This window comes from Poecilia reticulata, linkage group LG14, assembly GCF_000633615.1.
Source record: "Poecilia reticulata strain Guanapo linkage group LG14, Guppy_female_1.0+MT, whole genome shotgun sequence".
NCBI classification, from domain to species: Eukaryota; Metazoa; Chordata; class Actinopteri; order Cyprinodontiformes; family Poeciliidae; genus Poecilia; species Poecilia reticulata.
The window spans coordinates 13979758-13998338 of record NC_024344.1 but is presented as its reverse complement, the minus strand read 5'-3'; the positions used below and the strand labels follow the sequence as shown (position 1 = coordinate 13998338).

The 18581-nt window shown below is 39.9% G+C and overlaps 2 protein-coding genes across 2 annotated transcripts in view; both read left to right on the top strand.

Moving 5' to 3' along the window:
* Positions 1–15125, top strand: part of kcnj10a (potassium inwardly rectifying channel subfamily J member 10a) — a 19479-nt gene extending 4354 nt beyond the window's left edge. Inside the window, exons 2-6 of the mRNA XM_008427892.2 lie at positions 6020–6406; positions 6540–6751; positions 7504–7635; positions 9438–9615; positions 12679–15125. Of these exons, the coding sequence (XP_008426114.1) occupies positions 6020–6406; positions 6540–6751; positions 7504–7635; positions 9438–9615; positions 12679–13085 (1316 nt within the window). The 3' untranslated portion in view covers positions 13086–15125. The remainder of the gene's footprint in view (positions 1–6019; positions 6407–6539; positions 6752–7503; positions 7636–9437; positions 9616–12678) is intronic.
* A 2538-nt stretch (positions 15126–17663) lies between these two features.
* LOC103475913 (uncharacterized) overlaps positions 17664–18581 on the top strand; it is a 16716-nt gene continuing 15798 nt past the window's right edge. The window contains exon 1 of the mRNA XM_008427889.2: positions 17664–17782. Coding sequence (XP_008426111.1) covers positions 17734–17782 — 49 coding nt within the window. The 5' untranslated portion in view covers positions 17664–17733. The remainder of the gene's footprint in view (positions 17783–18581) is intronic.

Genomic DNA, 18581 nt, shown 5'->3' with positions numbered 1-18581 from the left:
AGCCCCCCGTCTAACTTGCTCTCTTTCACTTACTCGCCCAGCCAGTCGTATTCTTCAATAGTGGCTTTTGTCCCTTTCATCTCGTCGAAAACAAAGGATTCTTGTGCACACGGGACAGAGGGAAGACGAGGGCTGCATGGGCCGGACGGGGCGGAAGAGATCACAACCTTGACTGTTGTCATTCTGTGGTGGGGGGAATAAAGTTTCGAGCGATTGTGGAAATTCGTCAAAGTCACAGCATCAGAAAAAGTGTAAAGTTATATTTTGGCTGCAGAAATCCCCTAAAGCATATAATTTAGCTTTTTTTCATGATCACTGACCTGTTAGGGGTGTTTTCATGCTTGGTAGACTCGGTTCGGTTGGGGAGCAAAGTTGTAACGTTTGTTACGTTTTCGGCTGCTGCGGTCCTCTCTCTCTCACGCTGCTCTGTGTAAAAAGATAAAAACCTGTTTTCCCCTCTCACCTGTGGTGGCGCTGCACCAAGAACCACTGAAGGAAACGACAAGAAAACCTCAGAAGAAGACATCGGCACAACTTCCTTTTTCCAGACAAAAGTAAAAAATAAATAAATAAATGGTGGAGTAGCATCAAATTTCAGAAGTTGTTGGATTCCTGTTTTGTCTTTCAAACCATTGTTCTCTCTCTCAGTAAGACTCCTGCCTTTCTTTTGGTTGTATTTACCCAGAAAGCCCTGCGCTATCATCTACTTCCTGCTCTCGTATCTGTCTCCGGCCCACTCGGTGTTCACGTATGCATTTGCACCGAACCAGAGTTAATTTCAACCGTACCGAAACCTAGAGTTTGATTTTTTTTTTTTTGAACCGCGTCGGAGTTCACACCTCCGCAAACGAACCGAACTTTCTAGGCATTTGATTGAATCAAATTAAACAGGGCTGCTGTGATTTTGCCCCCTAGATTTATTAATCCTCTATCACCCTTTAAAAACTAAGAGATGCATAAAGCTATATTAAGTTTAAATCTTAGAGAAATAAATTTTACAATATGTGTTAACTTGTTCTATAATCTACATTCTTATCCAGAAAATGTAATGAAAAGACAAGAGTCACTGCTAAGAATGTTACATTTATCAGTGTTGCATACGTCAATATTTATCAGTAAATCCTTCTTTTTTTTTTGAAAAAGTGAAAACAGTCCTTCTGTTTCATCATAATAATGGACATCAGAGCACATAAAATACAAATGCTGTCACAAATTCATATACTTTCCTTCAAGTTGAGCTGTTTTTAAACAGGAAATCAAATAATTATGATTTAATTCTGACTTGCCTTATCGTTTTTCAATGATCACTTGTAAAATATGCATAAAACATGTCAACGTTTGAACATTTCAGTGCAGCAAAGTGGCATAAACCTCCACAGGAAGTCGATCTGAGAACAAAGATGTTTAGTTATAGATGGGCAGAACGAGGGATGGATGTAAGAAACCAGCATGGGACAAAGATACAGGTCAGAACATAAAATATGCAGGTAATCAAGGGGATGAGGAACAGCTGGAACTAATTACAGGAGAGGGAAGAGGAGATGCAGGAGATGAGAGCTGAAGAAAATAAAATTATTAAAATGCAGCAAACTGAGATGAAGCCCAAACTCCCCAGAACTACGATGGGAGTTCACTTCACGTCACTACATTTCCACTTCCATTACGCTTTTCAGTTTAAATGAACGAATAAGTAAAACGTGACATTCATTGAAAATATATCGGCACAAAACAACAAAGCAGTTTGGAGCAAATTAATGTCTGCAGGAAATGTTCTGCGCCCATCTTAGTCCACAAATCAGTTTGCAGTTTGCAAACATTTTATCTACGTACATTGTAATTAAACCTTTTTCTCACTGAAATTATGTCACTACAACAGCTTTAATATATTCAATAAATTCCCATCGGTTGTTAAAATTGACTTCATGAACAGAAAAATCCTGTAAAACGTGAACATTTTCCTGAATCAAACAGCTAAAAATCCACTTTTCATTGATAGTGATGTGCCAATGATGCAGAAGCTCAGTTATAGTTGAGCCTGGATTTAAACTTAGATTCTTGGTTAAAGTTCATAACTTAAAATATACAATTTTATTTTGAATTGGTAGGTTGAGGGTTACGCTGCACATGATGGAAGAGAATAACAGTTGAAGAAACCAAAATATACAATTAAATTATAATCAAAATCTATATAATATTATTGCTGGATTTAAGTGCAAATAATTGAAATGGTTAATATTTATTACCCCCAGGAACACCAACATCAAGGTCCGGAGGGCTATTGAATTGCTTTCCGTTTCCTTTTATCCAACAGGAACCAAACAATTGCTTGGTTGGGTGATCCAGTTATTAAGAGGCAATATGGGTCATCACTTTACATGTTGAAAAATAAACCACAGGGAAGCTCAGGGCAACGAAATGTGACACCAAGGGCTCAGAGTCAGTGGTGAGACAGAGTGTCGCTGCGTCTGTGGGATGGATAAACAGAATGCACATAAGTTTCATTATTCAATGCATTTTACGCTATAGATCAATAAAAATATTGCATACCTGTGAGGTGGAGAATGTGGCAATTTTTAATATATTTTTTAAATAAATTAAAATATAAAAAATATAAGAATCCCAGCTGCCAACAGAATTGAATTGTCCTTAATAACCCTCCTGTTGTCCTCATTTTCTGTGTATAGGGAAAACACATACAAATCTCGGTCATTTTGACCCGAGGACAACAGGAGGTTAAGCTTTTGTGAGCGAGCATTAGGAAAGCTGAAGAGCACACCAGGCAGGGATAACGTTGTAATAATTAATTAATTAAATTTAAAATGAAATTAAATTAATTGCCCTCCCTGTGGTGAGGGCAACAGAGGATCTGACAATGGAGTGACAGAATCAAGGAGTATTTAAATTGGGGAGTTTTCACACAGTAGAGGAAAGGAACAAATATGAAACAAATGATGGCAGCACATTAAACTAATGCACTGGGGAAGTCCTGAATAAACCAGGGAGCAAATGACAGTAAGATAAAGACAGAAAAATGCCACAAAAAATGAACCTGAAGTAGACCATGAATAGGTAGCTAAACTAAAAGTGTTTTCACACCTGATAGTCTGGCAGACTCGTTTCAATTTGGGGCCAAAGTTCCAATATCTTGCTCACCTCCTCACCTGTGGTGGCGCTGCACCAAGAACTACTGAAGGAATCGACTCAAAACCCCCCGAAGAAGACACTGAGCGCAGCTTCCCTCTTTGCAAAATGGAAGCAAAAATGGAGTAGCGTCACATTTTAGATTTCTCTCTTGCATTTGGTAAAAGACTATGAGACATCTCTCCCACTAGCACTAGTCTCTTGCATTTGTTTAGGTTGTATTTACCCAGAATGCCCCGAGTGTGTTTCCTGCTTGCCATTCACATACGCATTCAAGCCGCATAAGAATTCTCTTCAACCAAACCGAGACCTGTGTCTCTGGACAGTTCAGAGTTCATTTCGGTCCATGTCAGAGTTTTATTGTGGATTCACACCAACCTCCAAACTTAATTTCTTTTACATTAGTTCAACAGCACACTGCGACTATAGAGCAGCGGAGACGTGTTCTCTGGAGTGACGTAACAACGGTGACCTGCCATTATGATCATGGATTGCTTGTCACTGTGAATTATTTTCAGTAAAAAAAAAAAAACTCTTAATGAGTCAACATGCAAATACATTTTGAACAATTTTAACATCTCCAGGGTCAATAAAGAAACAGACAAGCAAATCTAGTGGGGAAGAAAGTGACAGTCCTGACTTCCACCTCAGTTACAATGGGTACTATTGGAAAAGTCTTTTCTCCCAACATCAGTGTCTGACCTCACTAATGAAGAATGGTCAAATGGTCAATGAACACACTTCTTAAAAGCTGTCCCAGATGATGTAAAGCTATCGGACATGCAAAGAGCATCCTATTAAACCTATTAAAAGTATTAACTCTGAATGTTAATACTTTTAAAAGTGAATACTTTTGGAAGAATTGTATATATTTTTTGGAATTGTATGTACGGTTAGAGGTTTTATCTCTGCAAAGTAAGCATCCCTTTGGACACTAAATGGCGTTGTACAAGTCATAGCTGCTCAGATGGTCTGCATGTTCATATGTTTACTGTATGTGTAGGCAGGAGCATTGTCAGGTTCAGAGTTCAGCTGGCATGGCCCAAGTCCAATCTCATGCCCGTGCTCCTGACCACGCCTCCCGCCTGCCCTCTCGCTCTCTTCCTCCCCCCTTCGCATCTTAGTATTCATAGCACAGAGCTCAACACAGCTCTCTATTCATTCACTCTGTGTGAGCTCCAACACGGAGGGAGGCGAGACAAGGGTCAAACAGGACAGGAAAGGACAGAGTGTATCAGATCGCTCTGGTTTTTAGGCTTTTGTTTTGGCTGTGCTGTTTTGGGTTTTGTTTTATTTGCTCCAGAAAGCAAAGACAATTTCTCTGAAAAGGGGAAGGGGGGACAGCTTGGCCAAACAATGAGTGAAGAATGGGCAGAAAGGGAAGGAAAGAAAAAAGGATGATCTGGAGAAAGACAAACTGTAGTCCAGATGAGAAGTAAGATTGTTAAAAGCTTACAAAGGGAAAGTCAAGCGCCGATAAGCGCTCGTGGCACCCAGGGGTGAGGGATCTCTCACTCGCTTAATAAACTATTGATACTTTGCAATCCACTTATACCAGGGCTTCAGGGTGTCATCGCGGCGTGTCATCATTTTCAGCGTACAAGTGACGATGGCGTAGTTTTAGGTCAGCCAGACGAGAGACTCATATTTCAGGGCAGAACAGGCGTCTCCAGCGCAGTGATGGCAACAATCAACTTGGACGTACATGACAGATTAAAAGGAAAAAGTAGCTGCAAGATTCCACTAGGAGCATTAGTGAAGCTTAGTAATAAATAATGTTGGGTAATGAGATCTCAGTCTGCTGACAAAGTCTTCATGTGGAAACGTTTGCTGAATGCTAGGTCCAAAGCTAGCATGTTAGCGCTGTTCTGGTCATTGATAATATGCGTTTATAGAACAGATTTCAGTGAAGTTTGAATTAATTGTTTGAAGACATGACCTACAAAAAACTAAATAATTAGCCTGCCTTTATTTCTATAGGAAATGTCCAATAGTCGATTCAGTCTCAATTTATTGTAAATTGTAAAAAACTCTATTCAGGAAACCTAAACCCATTAGACCAAGAAAGAATGTGCAAAGTCGATGATAAAGTTTGCTAGTTGAACACAACTAAAAAATCAAAAATCAAATAGGCAAATTATGGCTGCAAGTCTCCTGTTCATGAACTGCACACAAACATCATTTATTAGGAGTTTGTCATGTGTATCATTTATAAATGCTTTGACCAGTAAACAGGTCAAAACTTGGAAACATATTATGACATCTTTAGTCGCAAAAATTGAACACACTCTGTAAAGAGCGATAAAAGTTTAGTCCTAATTTTACTCACTGGGACATACACCAACTAACCAACCAGCTAGTTTCAGGTATATTTTGAACTTTAATTTTAGTTTTGATTGAGTAGATTGTCCTAGGAATTTGGTTGAATCCCAAAATACCAGTGTACCAATGGGGAAGTGTGACATTTACTTTAACAGTAACAGAATCTCTAGTTGATTTAGCTATTTTTGTGCAAAATCCTTATTCCTTATCTTTGTGTTTGAGTTGCTTATGCAGAAAACTTTTATGTGGGGTGCAAAGAAAAGAAGAGCTTTGAATGGCCGACAGCAACACTGTCACCCTGAAATGTACATCTGATCCCTTTTCTTCTGTTCTATTTTTCAAGTTAGATGTTCCACTAGGTCATCTCCCCATTCATATGAACAGTACTTTTTTTTCCTTTAGCCTTTTTACTTGAACTCTTCTGTTGTTCAACTTTATTGTTCTCAGCATACCTCTGCAGTTTTTCCACACCGTCCTCCTTCGCTGCCCACTTTAAGCCCATTTTCCACATTTTTTCCCCCTTCCTGAACACGTCGTGTCCCCTCTGTCTGTCCAGTGCCAGCCATGACTTCAGCCACTCCCCCGTCCTCCGAAGGCTCCTCCCCGCAGAAAGTGTGCCATTCCCAGACGCAGACGGACATCAGCAAGCCCCTGCTGAGCTCCACGGGGGGAAGCGGGGGCCCTGCCGCCGGCGGGGGGGAAACGGGAGGGCCAAACGCGCTCCGCAGGAGACGCAGAGTCCTCTCCAAAGATGGACGGAGCAACGTCCGCATCGAGCACGTCAGCGGCAGAGGGGCCCTGTACCTCCGTGACCTCTGGACGACGTTCCTGGACATGCAGTGGCGCTACAAGTTCTTCTTTTTCTCTGCTACTTTCGCTGGGACGTGGTTCCTGTTTGGGGTGCTTTGGTACCTGGTGGCCCTCGTGCATGGAGACCTGCTCGGTACGCATCACGACACTCACGCAGCCATGCCTCACACTTAAAATTGTTTTGCACGATACAGACAAAGGCAGAAAAACTCTTCTGTGGTGCTTGGCTCCAGATTGATCTGGTGTTCCTTGTTTCCCGCCTTCAGAGTTCGACCCGCCGTCCAATCACACGCCGTGTGTGATGGAGGTGAAGACGCTGACCGGAGCCTTCCTCTTCTCCCTGGAGTCGCAGACCACGATTGGCTATGGCTTCCGGTGCATAACGGAGGAGTGTCCCGTAGCTATAGTCCTCCTCATTGTTCAGCTGGTCATCACCATGGTGATGGAGATTTTCATCACTGGGACCTTTCTTGCAAAAGTAACTTTTTAAAAATTTCTGAGTAGAATAATAAACGTAATAGAAAAAATGCTGGTATAGCCAATTAATTGTTTAGCGTTCTTAAGCAGTTTCTTGTGTATATTTCACTGTGACTACAGTCACAGTCAAAACTAGTCCTAGTCAAAACCCAGAACTAAGTGTCATAAAATCTGTGAGGCCACCTAAAGTGGGCTGTGTGTTGAATGACGAGAGTTCTTCTAAAAAAAACAGAAAGGTGAAATAAAATCAAATGGAGCTTTATCAAAGTTTATTTCTAACATGTTTGTTTCTTAGTTAGGTTGTGCGCCGCAAATGTCACGTAACGTGTACAATTTTAGCAAACGCCGTGTATATTTATTTTTAGCTGTTGTTCATGTGCTGCACAAGTCTTTTCTATTCCTTATCTTTGTGTTTGAGTTGCTTATGCAGAAAACTTTTATGTGGGGTGCTGTTATCACTCTGATCTACTAGAAGCAGGCCACAGCGCGCCAGAATAGCGAACCGTCAGCATGAAAAGTTATCAGTGTCAGTTATCAGTCATGTTTGGTTGTGGATTATTATCACTCCTATCTGAAAAGAAAAAAATGAAGTGTTTCCGCTGTTGTTTGTATTTGAAACAATTTACTTTTACTCTCTCCTGCTCTCAGAATTTAAACATTACGCTTTTAATGATTGACTTACAGTATTTTCGATGCAGCATTTTAGCATCGAGGATCCATCCTAATCTCAGATTTCCTCTCTTGCTCCGTCAGGTTGCAAGACCCAAGAAGAGAGGTGAGACGGTGAAGTTCAGTCAACACGCCGTTGTGTCGTTTCACGAGGGCCGACCCTGCCTGATGATCCGAGTGGCCAACATGCGCAAAAGCCTGCTGCTGGGATGTCAGGTAATACGTCACTTTGAAAAAATATTTACTTGCATTAAGCTAACATCACACGCCAGCTTGTGCAGATGTTTTTACACTACGTCAAACAGTAGAGCTGATTCTTGAACCGCTTCCAGATACGATTCTGGGAATGTCTGTTAAACTCTGTTTTGGATGAATTTTGATCAAACTTCTCCAATTTTCACTAGTGCAAATTACTCTTTGTACTGTTTCTTTTGCCAGTTAGGCTTTAGTCATGAGGGACATCCTGTTTGCAGTAAACATGCAACGATTTAAGTTGATATAGTTGATTATAGTCCATGCAAATTCAAATAATGGTACTAAAACAATGTTAGAGCTTTCAAACTCTAACGGACGGATGTTTGGTTTGATTTGGAACGTAAAACTCCCCGCCCCCACGCGCGCGTCGCCCTCGAAATGAAACAAAATAATATAAAACAAAACAAAAACATTTTAAAAATAGAAGACGAGATGAACAACAACGCAACCGGGAAGAGTGTGGATGTGTGTTGGCGTTTTGGGATCCCCCTAAAAGCCCTTATTAGCCCCCTCACATCAGACTCGCATCACGGCATATGAGATTAGTCACATTGTGGGATGATGATTGTAGGATGTTGTTTTCTCTTTGGCTTCATTGAAAACAAAACGCTCTCATTATCTGTGATGGAAATTCAGAGTTTCCTAAATGTTTTACGCATGCACAAACCTCCAATGGATAGATTTAGAATGAGGTTTTCCACTTTTGCCACAATCTAACATTTTGCAGTCAAGCACTCAGAGACTCGCTGAAGATGGTCTTAGTCTTAATTTAACATGACGAGGGTTTTAGAAACGTTAGTTGTATGCTTAAATATTATTCAATCAGTCAAAATCAATTCAGTTTATTACACCAATGTGAGAAGATGTTAAACGTTGCTACGTTTTAAGAAGTACTAATCGAACTTAGAGAAAACTAAAAGATTTCAGTAGTTTTATCAGTGCATTCTGCCACAACCAGGCCCGAAATGAAAATCAGTTTCACATCCCAAGAGGCCCGTTTGAGACTGATGCAGGTCATGAATCTGTTCATAGTTGGATGAGGAACTGAAAGTGCTTATGATTGGGTGGAAGTGTTTGTTTTTTTTAGATTTACTATGCAGCATTTAGGCACGTTTTGGTTTCCTATGGTTAATTATGATGACTCCATGTGTACAATAGTTTGAAAAGATTTACAGATTGAAGTAAAAACTGCGAAGTTTCTTTCTATATGTCTTGTCTGTTTGCTTGTTGGAAACGGAGATGCATCGATCAATCAATCAATCAAAGTTTATTTGCATAGCAGCTTTCAGCAACAAGGCGATTCAAAGTGCTTTACCTCACAAAACCCCAAAATACAAAGTGACAGAAAACACATTCAACAACATTACATTTTGCTCATCAGATTATTGATCAATGTTTCATGATTAGGTTTCAAAAGCAAGTCTAAACAGCTGGAACCTTTAGTCTAGATTTAAAGGTACTCAGTGTTTCAGCTGTTTTGCAGGATTTCAGGAAGTTTGTTCCAGATTTGTGGTGCATAGAAGCTGAATTCTATTTCTCCATGTTCTGTTCTGGTTCTGGGGATGCAGAGCAGAACCAGAACCAGAACCAGAGGGGTCTTTTTAAAGTGTATTCTCTGAGCCAGTGTAGAGACTACTAATTGAGTACATTGAGGGCCATTACTAGTTGAGGGCCAATGTAAACATTAAACCGAGAGCCGTCTGGTTACAAGATGTCTTTCCAACTTCTTTGGCTGCAGTTACTGACTACATCTTGGCTCCCAGGTGTCGGGGAAGCTGCTCCAAACGTCTCTGACCAAGGAGGGTGAAACGGTGCGGCTGGACCAGCGCAACGTGCCCTTCCAGGTGGACACGTCCAGCGACAGCCCCTTCCTCATCATACCCCTGACCTTCTACCACATCATCGACGAGAACAGCCCCCTCAGAGCCTGGGCAGCAAAGGGTACGTCACAGCTCTCATGACGTCGTCGTGTCGGTAGGTCTGATCGAGTCATGCCAAACGTGTTGAGCTGCAATACGGAAGCTTTCTGAAAGTTATTACGAGTCCGCATGAGAACAAGCGTCTCATTATTGCTTCGTAACCGTCTCCCACGTGTCCGCGGCGAGTGAAGTGATTGGAATTTTACATTTACCGTCGAGTTATGGTAATTGACAAAACGTGTAGGTACAATGCGCATGTATGCGTACGTAGGTGTGTTGGTATTCGACGTCACGTGCTGTGCTCTTGGCTGTGTCGAGCCGTCCACAGTTGGATTTGTTTGGCTCTGGAGGAGAGGTTTTTTTTTTTTCTTTCTGGCTGGAATGTGTGTGAGAGAGCCCGCTCAAGACACCCCTCATTAGAGCACAATACCGTACAGTCTGGGGCGCTGACATGCAGATCCACTTACAGCAGCTCGGAGCTCTCAGCACTGGAAGCTACAAGAGAACCCACTGAGCATATTTGGTGCTTTTCCGCCCGCTAGGCTGACTTGGATTCTCTGTAGATTGTCCAGAAGCATTTATTTTCTCATATTTACCCCCTTTACATACTATTTGTAGTTAACGCTTTAGAAATGTCTAAATAACTTCCTCAATTTTGTTTTACGTGCACTTGAGGTGATTTTTAGCTAATTATGCTAAAGGGGAGATGGAAAGACATTTGTCAGATCGTTAGCGTGTGTACACTTCTGTTTTGATATGACTCACTGATAATTTATCTGTCCATTTTATCAAGTACAGACAAAACGTAGTCTTTCGTTTTAGCTCATTTGCTGCTTAATCACTCTCACGATGTCAGGAAACTGTAGCAGCCAGTACAGTCTCTGTTTCTGTGAGACTTCCATCTTAAAGGATAAATTGTAAGCTAAAACCCACATATATAAGGACAAAATGCACTGTTCTTTGAGCCATGCGCATGAAAATAGGATATGAAACTTTTAGCCATTTGTTGGCTAATATTACCTACTTTGCACCTGCAGAGAGAGTTACAGTGGATCATGGATTCTGCACATTCACAAATTGCTCCTGTTTCTACGTAGTGATGAACGGATTTGATTTCAACTCTGTGTTTTTTCAAAGTCGGTTTTAATATTCTGGACTTTTCCTTAAATTTTTTCCCTCTCTGATATTATTTTCTCTTGCGTTCTCAATTCATGCACTTGGGTTCCCCTTTCACCGCCAGTTTGATGGTAAATGGTCTGAAAATCGCTGAGTATATTTCCCATTAGCACACAGTGGCGGCCAGCAGGACGTGGACTCTAACCCGGTATGTTTTCGGAGGGCTTGTAAGATCTGTAAATGAATCGAAGCAGCTCGCAAAAAGGCAGAGAATCCCCTGATAAATGTGTCACAGTGTTGACAGAGGGGTTGCGAAACACTGTGTTTTGCACTGACGGGAGTGATATTTGGTCTGTGTTGGGAGTAAGCCTTGTTTTCACAGATGAGAGTCTGCAGTCTGAGAAACCCCGGGGATGCAGGTGTTCGCCTGCTTGACTGCGTACGTCTGCTGATCGGTCCTCTGGGGATGTTGAGGGGAGTAACGCCACTCAAAGTTTCCACGTTCTGCGTGTTTTGAATAAATAGTCACCAAATTGTATTCAAAATCTCCACACATGTGACAAATTACAATTTTGTTTTTCGGTGGAAAAGTGCCATAATGGGAGCGGGAAAGCACTGTCCTCCCAGTCAGGTGGTTAAAGAGAAGCTTCATGAATTGGTGATTTAGAGAAAAGGAGTGTGTCTTGTTGAACATGCGTGCACCCAGGTCAGCTCACAACCTCATCTGGTTGAGACTAGGTGAATTAAATCGGGGCCCACCCATGACTTCCTGCAAATAATATTAAACAATAAGTGTTATTATTATTTAAAGACATGATTGTTTCTGAATTTTGTTTTCATCTTTCTCCTTGTATTTATTTCTTTCCATGATTTGGATGTTTTAGCTTCCCTTCTTAGAGCATTATATTCCTACATCATAAGGCTAACAATGAACTTTAAACTGATTAATTTCTTAAATAGATAGTTATATGTGATCTTTTTAAAAAAATAAAACTAAGAACATATATATCAAATAAATATAAAGCTTTTATTTTATTACTCAGTTAGATAACTAAATTATAAAATGTAATCAAAGTTCAAATCAAGTCAAGTTTTTTTAAATCAGTGTTGTGCTTCCTGCATGCAGACTAATGACAGAACTCAAATTCCTGCTCAATAATAACTTACATTTCTGCTGTAAATCACCAATTGAATCCTAACATCTGATTGGTTACCTTAAACAGAAACTTACCTGCATCCTAAATATCTTGTCACATTTGTTGCCTTGTTGTGTGATTTAGCTTTGCAAGGTGGAGAGATGCAGCACATTCAGAATATCCAGCGGCAAGACCACGAAGTAGAAATATTTATGAAAAGTTAATATAAAAAAAACCCCAATCGTTTCTGCATTTTTGGAAAACATTCCACATGTAAAAATAATAATTGTGGGGCTTTTAAAGTGATTTAACGTGGCACAGTTGGCTTTCGAAAGGATGGACAGTCAAGAAGAAAAGGATGCTGGGAAAAGAGGGGAGAAGAAATGGAAAAAATTGAAAAAGTATTATGCAACTAAAATATTTGCTTTACAGTTTTCTTCAGAAAAAAATATATTCCTGACTACAACTAAATGTTTCGAAGGCCTTATACTGTTGGTTGTGCGTTTTTTTTTTCCACTGCATTTTTTTCTTCCACTGAGCTTTTCATCAGTTTGCTTAGATGCAGCACTTTGTGAACAACCAGATGCTTTAGCAACAACTTTATGTGGCTTTATGTGGACACTGGTCAGAGGTCAAGTCAGCAGATCGGGGTTACGTAGCTCATAACAACATAATATTTCTGCGTTGTCATTAGCTGTAACCACAGCCACTATGTGTGTGTTGTATAAGTCTTTAAATTGAATTACTTAAACTTTATAATTTCATTTAAACAATCTATTTAAGAGCGCTTGTGAGTCATGTTTTTGTGTTTTATGTGTTTTTTCGTCCACCAGGTGGAGGCTGGTCAGACCCTGAACTGGCTGACTTTGAACTGCTGGTGATCATGAGCGCCACGGTCGAACCCACGTCCGCCACCTGCCAGGTCCGAACGTCGTACCTTCCGGACGAGATCCTCTGGGGCTACGAGTTCCCGCCAGTCGTCTCCCTCTCACCGTCGGGGAAATACGTAGCCGACTTTGCCTTCTTCGACAAAGTGGCAAAAACCAAGACGTCTCCCTTCCGCAAGCAGCCGTCGTCGCCGAACGGCAGAGCGGAGACGCGCCACAACGGCGCCAGAGAAGACGACGCGAGCCGGGAGAGGCTCATACTGGAGGAGAACTGCAAGGGGAAAGAAAAGAAGCGGGAGCGGGGCCGGATAAGAGACAGCAGCCCACTGAGCGTTCGCATCAGCAACGTATGAAGCACAAAACAGGAAGATGTGGGAGGAAGTGACAGAGAGATGAGGAGAAGAAGAGGAATTGTACGCTGCTATACAAATTTGCACCCTCCCCCACTCACAGCCAGTATTCACCTTCTACACACACCAACATGTGGACCACAAGGCAGGAAGCACCTGAGCGCCGGAGCATTTCCTCAGAACGACAAGCCTGTAAACAATAAACAAGCCGTAGACGGAGGACGCCCGACTAGTACAAACTCACAGCAGGATTTAAATGTCTTTTATATTGTGTATAATGAGATGTAATGTACAGGGCCGCTCTGTTAAAATGTGGTGTTTGCCCATTCTTCTCTCAGAGATGAAATATTTCTACACAAGAGAAAGGGACGAACAGTACCAAGAAAACTCTCTGAGTTTGTTGGGTGTATTACTGAATCACAGTACTGTGTTTAAAGGCTCCATTATGCACAAAAGCATGATGCTACATGCTAGCCTGCATGTAGCATCATGTGACATAGCACAGGACAAGGAAGAAGACATGCGCCATCTAAATATTCTTATCATTTTCCCATAATTCACTGTTTTGCACTTACTGCAGCACACTGGACTTTTCAAGAACTACCTGGAGCGACTTGTGTAAGTTTATGTGTCATTTTAAGGGACTGTATCATATTTTATTACACTCTTAACAGCATTAACCGTAACATGTTCGTCCTCAATGACTGTCATGGGTGAAATGAGTTGAGTCATTTTACTAAAAGAAAGCACTTTAACGAGTTTTTTCTCCCCCAAACAAGCAATAACAAAACTAACCTCATTGTTGTGTTAATTGATTAAAATGTGTATTTTCACCAGCTGATGTTCTGTGGGGATGAGATAATATTTTTTTTTTAAATGAAGCTTTTTGGGAACTGTTTTAAAACGTATGTACAGCATGTTCACTTGTGTTTATGTACAGCTCATGTAAATATATTTCTCCTATGTGCTTCCATTTGGTATAAACGGGCCATTGACTGTTTAACATTTTGACTCTGTAAAGTATCTACTGTAATGTCTGTCTTTCTACTGCTGACATTTTGTTTCAAAGTTCATGTCAGAATGAAAATGAAACACTTTGAACAAACCTTAAAGCACCATTAACCTTAAAAGAATATGGTACTTTGTTAAAGAGGCCACATCAATGTTTTGTTTTTTACGTTCAGGATCTTGTAAGGGAACACAAATTTCCCAATAAATCTTGAAATTAGTTTATAAACACTTACTTTCAGAAAGGTTTTGGGTCAGTATTCCCATAATCATAACTGCACGTTGCCATTTTCTCTCTTGATTCACATCCATAAACATCCACAGTGTATTTTTCATTCACCATTCATAAGTTAAAAAAAAATTAACATGTCGTTTTAGAAATGTCATTTTCATTAAACTCTTTGTTCTGCACCGAAGAACCTTTAGTTACTTTTGGTTTAAGTTCCCTATGGACCAATTGACTGTAAAGAAATATATGAAAATATCATGTCGCATTAAACTAAAACTAGTAGCATCCCTCCTGTAGACATTATTTATTGCAGTCATAAAATTACATATATGGTAGGCTACCAATAGATTGTAGAAAATTACTTTGAAATGAGTTGTTAAAGGGTGAATCCAGAAACATGAGAAACAACTCCATTTTGTGCCTGAAGAAGTTGGGGATGAAAATATGAAATATCTGCTGGGGGGAAACCAAAAGTAAGCAAATAAATAAACAGCTAAACAACAAAAAGCCAAATCTATTAATAATAGTAATACTAATAATAAGCAGTGAGCTGGTTTAAAAACATCCCTGTAAAGTCAACTTTTGCGACACTCGTTTTACGTCCACTTGATAAAATCATAAGACTGCCTGCCTTTCCATCAATGACAAACGGCTGCTGAAAATGTTTCAGGCTGAATGTTGTCCTGGTTTCTGCATCAGAATGTGAACTCAATAAATGACTCCATCTTAATCCTGGAAGCTCTCTGCTCAAACTGTCGATGTAACTTTAAGTGCCTCGTTTAATAAATGTATTATTTGCAACATGAGGTGTGTCTGTGTCTGTATTGAGCAACAAAATGTCCTGATAATGTCAGAAACTGATATTTTAAATGTTTTGAGTAAGTTTTGACAATGATCATATGATGTACGATGGCAATTTGTCAGGATCATTGGAATCATATATTTGGTTAATTTCTTGGTTTAAGGAGGTTTCACACTTTGAGTATCATAATATTTATGCTATGCTATGATCTGATCTGCGTCTTCAGCTACTGTTTGTCTTTATAGAGCCCAGAAACAGTGGTGCAACTACACATTATTCAGGTGGATGCGAAAACATAGATCGACAGACAATTTTTATGAGATTACTTCTAGTGATATATTCCTGTTGCCTCTCCCTCAGGTGTTTCCTTAAAATGGCTTGGATTTAACCCTTGTGAAGCCCGAATTACTGGATTTCCCCCCTTGTGACGCCATGGATTGTTACCCACTGGTTTCCCGAGTCCCTTCTTCGTCTCTAGAGATGAATCATAAACAGTTCCTGGATTCTCAGCTGTCAGTCAGATGGCTCCTCATTCCTCCTCACCTGAACTTACATGAGAACTCTCTCCGTCTGAACCTGGATCACCTCAAGGACCCCTACAAAGAGACCATAACCCCGGAAACCACTGTACTTTCCCCCTGACCGAAGCTCATCATCATTTCAAGTAAGATCAGTTCATTTTTCCCTGAAGCTCCATTGTCCAATAAACCTCAAACTCACCATCTCTCACTGCCCTTCAGAGTACAGACGAACCCGGTTGCCATCCACAAGGACAAGAACGACACAATCTTACTTTTCATCATTGTTAAAGTAAACTTTATTTATCTGATATTTTCCTGGTTGTGTTCTGTCTGTAGGTAAAGAGACTAGGACCCATCATGACATTCTAGGTCTGTGTTGTTTACTTCCTGGTTTCCTGACGTTACCACCGTGATGCTTTGTTTCCTTGAGCTCATTTGACATCAAAATCAGATCTGAAAATAAATTTTATGTTCTCAATTTCCCCAAAAATTACAACATGCTCTTCTAAAGCAAGAACTGGTTGCATGGGCCTTGAATATGGGTTAGTGTTCAGGATTAGTGAAGTTTTAGGTACATTTTCCTTAATGTCTGTCTTAATTTTAATGTTTTAAATACTTTGTGACCCTATATGCCCCGATGCTGCAGTCCCACCTGAATTTCAAATCTGTGACAATAAAATAGATTTTTATTGTATTTTTTGCATAAATTGGAATTTGTGCTGATCCACACAAGATGCAAATTAGTGTAGAATATCAAGTTGCCAAGATCCAAAGCTGTGTATTGTTGTGGAAATTTGTTATTAAAGAATGAGTCTGTTCCAATAACAAGATTAATCTTTGTCTTTTTATTTGAAGGCAAAAGTATTCGAAGACCCATCTCACTGAACAGTCAGTGGAAGAGCCCAGAACAACACAGAACACATGATTATATAGTCGCAGCTAAAAAGAACACACTGCAAGTCGGAACTTGTCTCTATTGCCAGGTGGACAGCAGAGCCACATCTTTGTCCACCGTCATGAAACTGGCCCTCACCTCACTGGAGGGAACCAACAAAAAGTCAGTTGGAAACCCGCAACCCTACATGCGTGGCAGGAAATGAGAGCTGGCTAGAATTTCAACAGAACTTTTTAGTTCTTTATCAGAAATTTACAGACTCTCTCACACTTACACAGTGACACACACAAAAGAAAAACATTCGTATATACAAAACGCTATTAATCCAAATGTAGATCAAATTAAAATGAAATGGTTAAAATTACATTTTCTATTACAACTTTTTGTTGGTGCATTTACCTTTTTAGCTGGTAAAGGCTAAAAGATTAGCTTGATAGCGCTTAGTGTACAGAGCAATATTTAGGTAAATTGAAAGTCCAAGCATTTCAGCTGAAATTTCTAGCTACTCACACTTTAGTGAAAAATTTAACAAGAAGCCATTTAAGGGTAGACGTTAGCCCATTTCTGATTCTCCTTTCATGCACAAGTGCTTTCTACTCCTATCGATTGGCTATAAAGTCCTAAAAAGAATTGGGAGTTGCAATCACTAAATCAATGTCAATATATTACCTGAAAAAGATTTTGCCAACGTATAATTAATACGAGCAAACTCCATCTCGCTATGCTGGAGCAGAAATTGCATTGAAAGTTATAGGCAGGACGCTTCAGAGTGCATCTGATGATGATCCGAGGACCAGTGAATCCCTCATTCAACTTCAGATCATTTAGCTTGGAGAAATGTTCCCTGATTTCAAAACTTTGACTGAACTGGTGATTATAATTCTCAACACCAGTGTAACAGAGCAATGATTGATCCTTCAGATTAATATCTGCTCTATCCAGAAGGTGGTTGGAGATAAAGCATCATAAATCAATTTCAAAACAAGGGGCACAGGCAGATCTATACAGTAGGTATTTTTATATTGAAAGAAATCCTGTTTTCAAGCAGCACCACCCCATAAGATCAGCTCAAGCGAAGTTCTCTTATCTAAGAAAACAAGAGACGAGGATTTCCTGTAAACTGAACACCACCTGTTCAGCTACACCAGTCGTTTCACTACAGTTTTTCATCTACATATTGAATCTAAAAAACAAATATGACTCTCTTGAAACTTATATTTCTGCTGAGTACGTGGAGCTTTACTGGTGAGTTGAAATTGCTAATTTTTTTCACCTTTGCATGTTTAACATCAGAAGAAGGACTTTTTAAAAAACATGTTTCTCTAGGAGGTTTACGGTGCCTTGCAAATATTTAAATTCCTTAAACCTTTGAACATTTTGTCTCTTTATAACTCCAATCCTTTAACGCAATTCATTCAGATTTCATGTGATCTGCCACGATGAAGTAGTTAATAATTTGAGTGGATGAAACAATGAAACAGTTTTGGCACCTTTGAGAGAATATCTATGTGAGCATGATATGCAGGAGCAGAATGTACTACTAAAACCAAAAAAATAACAAATGTATTATTTTTAGTTTATTTTTCTTCTCAGGTAAAATAAGCAACTCAAATTTTGAGAATAAATATTTTTGACATTAGTTCCACAGCAACTATAAGCTGTTTATTCATGGAGTTTCTTGATCTACTGTAGCAACCAGTTATCCAGACTCCATTCAGAGAAGTGGACTGTTTTATTTTTTCATAAAACTATTGTTTAAAAAAAGAGTTCACAAATTCTTAGTATGGTTTATGTGAAGTAAATAAGGACACTATGTTATTGTTCTCGCACCTTTGAGGCCTTCATGAAAAGTTGCCCAGTGGAGAACTTGGCTGCATGCAACAGAGGATTATACTGCATAAAAATAACAGCCTGCTTAAACAGGTTTCCTTCCAGTATAAATTTGTATTCAGTGTCATGTTGGCTTTAAGGTTGCGAACCCACATGCAAGAACACAATCAGACAGAGCGAGTCAGAAACAATGATGTTTATTGAAGAGTCAGGG